General features: G+C 36.9%; 1 protein-coding gene across 2 annotated transcripts in view; it reads left to right on the top strand.

Annotated features, from left to right (window-relative positions):
- Positions 1-9,347, top strand: part of LOC105361772 (uridine phosphorylase 1-like) — a 26,454-nt gene extending 17,107 nt beyond the window's left edge. The window contains exons 1-6 of one of the 2 annotated variants that reach the window (XM_011499038.1): positions 774-837; positions 3,730-3,853; positions 5,612-5,773; positions 6,756-6,941; positions 8,314-8,646; positions 9,054-9,347. In XM_011499038.1, the coding sequence (XP_011497340.1) occupies positions 818-837; positions 3,730-3,853; positions 5,612-5,773; positions 6,756-6,941; positions 8,314-8,646; positions 9,054-9,239 (1,011 nt within the window). In that variant the 5' untranslated portion in view covers positions 774-817 and the 3' untranslated portion in view covers positions 9,240-9,347. Of the gene's footprint in view, positions 1-773; positions 838-3,729; positions 3,854-5,611; positions 5,774-6,755; positions 6,942-8,313; positions 8,647-9,053 lie in introns of those variants that run through there. The other variant, XM_011499037.1, reaches the window with a different exon arrangement.
- The last annotated feature ends 16 nt before the right edge of the window (positions 9,348-9,363 follow it).

The raw sequence follows: 9,363 nt of genomic DNA, 5'->3' as shown, positions 1-9,363 counted from the left end.
CCCCCCCCCCCCCCCCCCTCTCTCTCTCACTCTCTCTCTCTCTATGTATATATATATGTAGTTATAGATATTTTCATCATCATTCTCATTTCATATTGCGACACAAGTTTTATACCTCGCATATGCACGTGCATATGCGCGCGTGCGCAAACACATGATATCGATGGACGAAAGGAAAAGGAGTAGCGGTTAAGCGTCTGAGTAAAGCGCCCAATGTGTAACTATTTGCCTTTGTTGGAGGGTATCGTCTAGAAGGGGGCCTGGAAGAAGTGAGAAATGGAAGCTAAGTCCGTGCGAGCTCGGGAAGCAGGTCGTAATTGTGGTTAAGGAGAGCCGTACCGGAGAGTGAAAAGCTCCGTGGTAACGATGATGAGTGACGGTGAGGTTTGGCGGTTGCACCTTCTCTCGATGGACTGACATCGAGGAGCTCAGCCGCGACGTTCGCACAATAGCGCGTCCTACGTTGGGGTATCGGTTATAGTGGGGGAGGGGTGGGGGCGGTGATCGACATGATCGGAGCCGAGGGTGGGACGCGGGGATATAAAAGTGGTCTCTGTCATCGTACTAGGAGAAGATGAGTTCGGCCGTGGAGCTGCTCGCGACGATGCCGACGTGCTCGGGGAGTCGCGTCTGCCTAGTGAACATGACGGCCAAGGAGGCAGAGGAGGAGGAGGAGGAGGAGGAGGAGGAAAAGGAGAATAAAGAGAATGGAGAGGTGGTGGAGGAGGAGAAGGAGAATAAAGAGAATGGAGAGGTGGTGGAGGAGAAGGAGGAGGTGGTGAAGGGTGACAGGGGACAGCCAAAGGGACAGGAGGAAATGGTCGAGTGCTTGGTCAGGTAGGGCGCGAGGTATGGGTGGTGCGCGTGGCGCGTTGTCCTGGGGCGGCCAAGCGCCGACGATTATCAACATTTAATACTTTGCCATTGCTCTGCTCGATGCTCCGTTGGCTTGGAGTCGCCGCGTTCATAGATTACACGCAGTGTCGCCGGGTATATTTTTGCAATTGCAGTAGTTTGACCGTGATGTTGCGAGAGCGAGGTCGGGAAGTCCCGAGGGCAATTAAATTACGTGTAATTCCAAACAACAAGATTCTAAAGAAACACGATTCGTTGAGACTTATTTAATGGCGGTTTACCCCGGCAAAATATCACGTGCGTTGTCGTTTAGCTTAGCGCGGCAATTGGTGATTACGTCACGGCTGTAGATCTCCTTTACTAGTTACGGCGTGCTGTTGTGTTTGTGTGTTTAAGATTCATCGTTAATGCGGATGAAATATGTTGATTTCGTCGAAGCTAAACTTTGATCATTGTTTGTTTTTCACTCATTTGTTACCGAGTCCTCGAGAAGTAACTGAAGAATTATATTTATAATAATTGAAAATACGCTTTTAGCGTCGTGGATGTATAGATAATATAAAATATTTTATGGATGTGGATGGGGTGGATGAAGTATGTATGCGGATGTTCGCATGTTTCACGACTTTGTTTGTATTTAAAAAATATTCGATACTATCCAGCATAACTTTATTTCACTTCGATATATTGTGAAATGAACTATTCAGTAGGAAAATAAATTTCATAAATGCATCGGTCGTTTCAAGTATTACCAAGTAAACAGTTCTAATGGTAGAATTTCTTTTCTTATTAAAACTATTTCAATGAAACTTTCACTATTACTGATAATACATTTTATATATAATATATTAAGACATTTATTAGATGGTAAATTGATTTAACATTTTAAAGCTTCGAACTCTCGTGATCGAATTTCTCGATTTATTATCGTATTCAATAATATTTTCTTGAAGTTTAATACAAAATATCAGAGTTCAGTTATCGAAGCATAACATTATTTTTTATTCAATAACTTTATATATACATATAAATTTTTCAAATTGAGAAATATTTATTAATTTAAGCGATACTGTGGGCATTAAAGCATGCAAACATTTTATAACACAAACATTCCTATATTATATCGAGTGCATTGATTTTCCATATCGAGTTTCCGTTCTCAGTCTTCAAATATAAAATTCTATACACGTTATTTTATACGTTACGAGTACTAGAATAATATAATACGATATTTTATTCAATATGTAATAAGATTTAACCAATATAATATTGCGTTTGCTTTAAAAACAATAATGAATGTGAAGAAATAAAATATTGGTGAAATTTTATTAAAGTCGGTATAGATATGAAAGCTAAGCTGGCATTCTCAATGGCGAATAAACTGAAAATATTTTAGATTACATAGGAAGGGAAATAATATTTGTTGTCTGGTATTGAACGCCGTTGCCAAAAACCACTCATCCATCCATCCATCCATCCATCCATCCATCCATCCATCCACCAGCGAATATTCCAAATTGATCGAGTCGAAAAGCGACAGGTTGAACGAGCTTGCAAGCAATCGTTCAATTTCCTCGCGACGATTCTCCGAGCCCAGTCCATCTCGCATTATCCTCACTTCGTCAATTGGTTTCTCATTTAGGAGTGACCTTCCTCGAATTTGTCCTCGACTCCATTGTTGCGCGTTAATCGTCAGAGATTCAATTGGCTCGCGAGCCAATTGCCAGGACAGCTAAAAAAACCATCGGATTTCGTTGTTTCGAGGATGCAAGACGACATGACGAAATGCGCGCTTGAATTCGCGTTTCGTCCTTGACGCAATGTTTGCCGTACTAATGTCAACGGGAAGACCGCGATGTTTATCCGGGAGAATTTCGACCGCTGCCAAACAATTGCTAAGGCTTCGCTTGTGCGCCTCCCACAGACTCTCACAGCCGTATAAAATGATTACCAGCTCTTTCGAAGCTTCTCCCACAAAGTCAAGACAATACGGCTCTCTCGAGTTATTCTGCTTTATTATCGTTATTGTTCTATTCTAAAGCTTACACTTCGTTCGCAATGTTATCGCGAATTTCACACGGCCTTGGTATACTTATACTTGGCTAAGGAAACATTGGTAGTATGTTAAAGTTGATATTGCCGGCTAAATGTATAGAAAACGCACTTTGGTGAATATAAAATTGTTTATGTAAAATTATCGAAAACGATCCTGCATTGGCTTTATAGGTAAATTTATACGTTGATTGATAAATCGTCTCGTGTACTTAAATAATACATTGAATATTAAAAATCAATAAATCAATAAATTTGCAGGATAATTTGAGCCTAAGGTTAGCGCATAAAGCATGAACTATAATTTCAAGTAATAAACGCATCCATACGATTTCCTCATTTTGAATATTCAAATTGTGCATTAAGAGACATATTATGCAAATACAGTACTTCAACTACATGTGCAGATATATAATAATACGCGACGTGCGTTTGTACAATTATACTTGATAAGAATGGCAATATTTATCCGCGGTTAAGGTCGAGATTATCTCCAAGTCGTTTTATGGTATCTTAGTGCTCACGCCTTTGACGTACCGAAAGCATTAAAATGTACAGCGACGATCGTTCGATTTCGTGCTGAGAAAACTCATAAGAAGCCAATTTTAATACTAAAGGACATGAATGGACGAGGAAAAGCTTCTTGAAAATGCCAAATTCCGTCCTTGAAAAAAAAAATGTCGATAATTTTTCGTTTTTTGTTTTTCGTTTTTTGTTTTTTGTTTTTCATTTTTCGTTTTACCTTATGTTATTATGCATTTGAACACATCGCATTAGCACGAATGGCGAATAATAAAATTCTTATATTGCTCTTTTCGGCAGATATAGAGATGGATCGGTGCGGCTCAGGAATCCAAATATCGAACTCATGGATCAGGACATTCTTTATCATCTCGCACTGGGTAGTGGATCCCACGATCTTGTGGAAATGTTTGGCGACATCAAGGTATTTAATAAATAGTATGAACTATTTGTTAGATATTATTATTAGCGATTTTCACTTCTTTTTTTTTTTCATTGTGCATGCAAAATTTCACTATCGATGTACGATAGACGGAGGATAAATTTTATTACTCAGTCTGCAATGATAAGTACCTTTAGTTTTTTCTCTTTCTCATTTCATTATCTTTTTTCTATTTTTATATCTTTTTTTATTTTTAGCAGGTAAAATTTTATTTTTCATCATTGAATGGACGTATGATCTGAATGGCCAAAGGCATATTAAGATTATATTCACCATTAGAGATTTACTATTGTCACTATTGTATCGTTACTCCTAATTCCAAAAATTAACAATTTTAATAGTTAATTCATCGAGGTATATATTATTTACGACACGTAAAATTGAAATTGATCAACGAAATCAATTTATAAGAAATTTTTTATAAGCTTTTATATAGTCCTGCAGCTCCTCTTCTCATTAAGTTGCCGATTTGATGCTTTTTCATTTATTTTACAAAATTTTGAAATAATTTTCTCTTCTTAAATATAAGTGAATTCGCTAGATTTTTATGCTTAGGAAATGCATTAAAATATAAGCATATTTGTGTTATCCGCGACCTCGTGTGCAGACCTTTGAGATAACCCGTAATACTAGATAAAATGACATCAAATATTTAGATTTCAGGCTGGTAATGGTATAATGTAATAGAAATTACAAAATTTATTCACTGACCTTCCGTTATTAAACAATTATTATGTGCGCGCGTGTCTGTTACATCGTACCTATACATTGCTGAATGAACGATTGGAAAATAATTACATTATCCAGTATTAAAACTTTAACATTACATTGAATGTATACGATTGTTTTTTTATTATTCGTAATTGTTTAATATTCAAGTCCAACTTATTTTACAATTTTATATAAAACTTCAAATACTATACACGCTATATCTCACGACATTTCGCTTCTTATATTGTATAATAAAAATAAAAAATCTGCATACATTATTTTAAAGCTATATTAAATAAAAAAAAAAAAAAAAAAAAAAAATCTCCCCTTTAAACATATGTTAATTTATTTAAATTAAAAAATTTTTAAAAAGCAGCACTTTTATTTTATATACTAATTACGCACTGTGTATACATTACCCAAGGTGCATTGTTGTACAATTATACGTCTTTATCTTGTTTGTAAATCAAAATATTTTATAAAAATTCTTCAATGATTGTGTATTTACATTTTGGTATTATTATTTGGTATAAAAGATAAAAATAATACCAAGTTTGGTAATAGAATTGACTTTATTCTTAACAATTTTTAGAACAAATGAAAAACAAGTTTCGTGCTAATCAGTGCATTAAACGCTCGAATATATATAATAAATAATAAGTCTTGTTGAATTAATCGAATGCCATAGAATATAGAATTATTTTATCTAATGAATACCTCGATAAGTTAATAGACAAAATTATATTCATAGTTAAATCTTTAGATAAATTATCCAAACACTTGGGCACTTTTTATATATTAGGAGCTTAATAACCATAAATATTTTTAACATGAATGTTAACATTATCCATATGCCATAATTCATTCGTAATCAATGACACGTTTAAAGCTTTTACACCGGTTGATCCCGCTAAAATTGCATTTCTATAATCGCAAAAACTATTCGTTATAATCCCTTATAGCCCCACTTATTCGCCATTTACTAATTTCAAGCAATTTACGTTAACTTCACTTTTTCTTATTGCGCAGTTCGTGTGCATGGGAGGTACGCCAAAACGCATGGAGCAGTTTGCCAACTACATAATGGCGGAAATAGGCCATAAACTTCCAGCAGGAACAACTTTGCTTGATATAAGCCAGTATTCTTATCGTTACTCAATGTACAAGGTTGGACCAGTGCTATGTGTCAGTGTGAGTATCCTGAGTTGAGTGATTAACGAGCAGATAACGAGGAAATCGCAATTTTTCTTTTACTCGTTTACTCGCTAGCCGATAATGCGTGCAACTCTATTCTGAACTTCAATAATAATTTTAAGAGCTTGAATCGCCTGCTCTGGAACATGTAAAAACAATGACATAAGAATGGTGGCGATCGGATAATAATCAAAAGAAAAAATATGCAATGTACGCATGTAATGTACGATACGTTCGTGACATTCTTTGCGCAGAACTTTTTCCATTAAACCATTTTTACGAGCTTTTTGATGTTCATAATATGAAGTCGAACTTCATAATGCCTTGATTGTATTAAAAATCATAATTTTAAATGGAAATTAATGGTTAAACGTATTCGTCGTTAACGGTCGAATCTAATAAACATTTGCTCCTGTGTACATTCGGCTTTCTTAGACAACACGCAACACGTTATCGATGCTTTACTAACGAAAGCTTTATTGGAGCTTTGCTCGAAAGAACGTATTTTCGTATTTCGTTTATTATGAAATTGATCATTTTGTCAACTGCGTAAATTAGAAGGGCATATAAGAGATATTGAAAATCATTGGAATATTTAAGATGAATTTTAAAGATAAATTTTCTTTCTACTAATACCTTTCGCATTATTATCGTTCGCGTTAATATTTTAATATTATTGGATTATTTTATTAAGATCTGCTAGGCGTTAATTAAATAGTTGTTTTCTCTCTCTCTCTCTCTCTCTCTCTCTCTCTAAGTTACATCATAAAAGCACATTTACTCAAAGCAATATTAAATTACTACGTTAGACAAACGAGGGTACGAATATGCTTCACGCGTAGTCAGTCACGTTATTCTTACAATAGGCCACGCCTATCATTTTATTGACAGACAAATTGACGATAGGTTGACAGTTATAATGACACACCAAGAATAATGGAAACATTTTTTCTTTCATTTTTTTTTTTTTTTAATGTAGCATGGCATGGGAATACCATCGGTGGGAATTCTTCTACACGAAATCATAAAATTGATGTACCATGCCAAAGTAAAGGATCCGGTATTCTTCAGGATTGGAACCTGCGGTGGAATTGGTGTGGAAGGTGGTACTGTTGTCATTACCGAAGAAGCGGTCGACGATATGCTTAATCCTTATTATGAGCAGGTAAGTTGACCGATCGCGATCACAACGAATAAGGGAAATATGTTTTTTTTTTTTAAGCCATGTTATATCGGTTTAAAGTCACATTATAGATGAATAAATACGTAATTTATGTATGATCGTTCATTTGTTCATTCGATAATTTACTTACAAAGTACTTTAGTTTTTTTATATTTGAAATGAAGTAAGCCTTACTTTTGGAACATTTTTTTTTTTTTATTAATATCGACTTTACAATTAAAGCTCAACTGAAATATGAAAGAGCCTCGAAAATAATAAACTAGGCAGCTTTCCAGTGACTTGTTTGAAATTGAAATAACCTGTAAAAAGATTCTTTTGATTTATGCCAATAAAATATTTGAAATGCAGTATAATTTTGTTGAATGCACATTTTGCAACCGATTCGAGCTTCTAGAAAAATGTCGTAAACGTGAATATATGGGAGAGAAATTTTTTTTTAATTTTTATTCCATCAAAATAATTATCCCTTCTCGTATTATGTATATCGCATTGTTAGAAAGATCAACAAGACGTTTTGAATATTCGTTGCAGCGTAAAAAATAATCATTAAAAAGCATTGTAAATTATATTTTGATCCATTTTGTGGATTTATTCTGTAAATTTATTGCGTGTAAAATGTCATGTTTATTGTACCTACAAAACTTCTTGTATTATACTTATTTCTCATCTTTTTTTTTCTACTTTTTTTTTCCAATGTAAATTCAATAAATGTACTACAGTCATAATAAAATAATAGTCAAATATATAATAGCTATCTCGTAAATAAAGAATGAAAAGGAAATTTTATTATTTAAGCTTTATGAGAAAAAGGATGGCATTTAGATGCTAAAGAAAATAATAAATTATTTAATAACGGTAAATCTCTCTAAAACCCTCCCAATTAATTCATCCGTTTAATACAATTCGTTGAACATCATGGAGAAACGCAGATTAACTTACCGCAACATAATTATTTTACATGTAAATTATCTGGAGAAATATTTTTCGTGTCCTTAGCTGTCAACTAATCAAACTTTATTAATCGCAAGCATTTACAATTGTAGATAATTTGCTCCTAGTGTCTGTTTATGTGCATCCCTTCTATCTCGTCCCTGTCCCCTCCCCGTTCATCCGCACAACGAGAGCTTTCGAGTCAGAAAACGAAAAAATATGGCCTAGACAAAAACATTCAAAACGCTTGGCCAATTATTCAACTAACTAGCAAATTGAAAAGCACACGCGGCTGCTCCTCCATGCGCTGCTCTGTCAATTTATCAAACGAAAGGACCTTTATCAGTACCTAAATGCTAACGATCCATCAATCTTCGAGAACAATTCGAGTCGAAAAAGTAAGTCTAAATCTCGATGTCCTCAGCACGTCCTGGGCCAGAAGGTTCATCGACCGACGACCCTGGATCGGCAGCTGGTGCGCGAGCTGAAGGCCCTCGTCTACTCGGACGACCCTTACGATACAATATTAGGGAAGACGATGTGCACCTCGGACTTTTACGAGGGTCAGGGTCGGCTCGACGGCGCCTTCTGCGAGTTCAGCGAGGCGGAGAAGAACGAGTACCTGGCGAAGCTCCAAGAGGCCGGGGTCGTCAACATTGAGATGGAGTGCACAGCCTTCGCGGCACTGACCCATCACGCCGGCATAAAGGCGGGCGTCGTCTGCGTCGCGCTCCTCGACCGCTTCAAGGGCGATCAGGTCAGGCTTCCTACATCTTTCCATTCCAAACTCGAGACTTTCACCATTTCATGCCGCGTTTGCCAACTCCTCCCTCATATACAAAAGCTTTCGCCTATAAATTTTAAGACTCGAACGAAGTTAAAAAGACTATCGGCAACAAATTTCGGCATTTCCGACAGCTCGATCTGCCGCCATTGGCCTAGCGGCATCGATAAATCGCGAAATTCGAACAAAAAGACGAGGATATTTCACTCGTCCCACTGACAGCTACGCTAACTCAAAGTTTGCGAAATTGAACGGGAGTTGGCAAGGGGGCCGGTGAGTGAAAGTACGACGACTCGATTGAAGAGTCGCGGGCCTCTTTGGACTCTGGTTATACGTTTTGGTGTGACATCCGCCCTCTCCCTTCCGTTTTCTCGGCACAGGTCTGCGCCCCGAAGGAGGTGCTGAACGAGTGGCAGATGAGGCCCCAAGAGCTCGTCTCGCGCTACATAAAGCGCTATTTGCAGCGCAAAGGACGCCTACGCACAACCGATAGTCATGGCTCGATGTGCGTCAAGAGTCCGCGACGCTTTAAGCTCGTGCAGCAGGAGTCGGAGAACTACGAGTAGAGGGACCCGGGGATACCAGGCCGGGCTCCCTAGCGCGACGCAGTCACTTCAGGATTATCACATATCTATTGTACGTAAAGTACATATTTTCTACGCAGCTACTTAGCCGATCGCGGCTGCGATC

This window comes from Ceratosolen solmsi, unplaced genomic scaffold, assembly GCF_000503995.2.
Source record: "Ceratosolen solmsi marchali unplaced genomic scaffold, CerSol_1.0 scaffold2, whole genome shotgun sequence".
NCBI lineage: Eukaryota > Metazoa > Arthropoda > Insecta > Hymenoptera > Agaonidae > Ceratosolen > Ceratosolen solmsi.
Note: the sequence above shows the minus strand (reverse complement) of the source record. Positions and strands in the feature narration are given on the sequence as shown.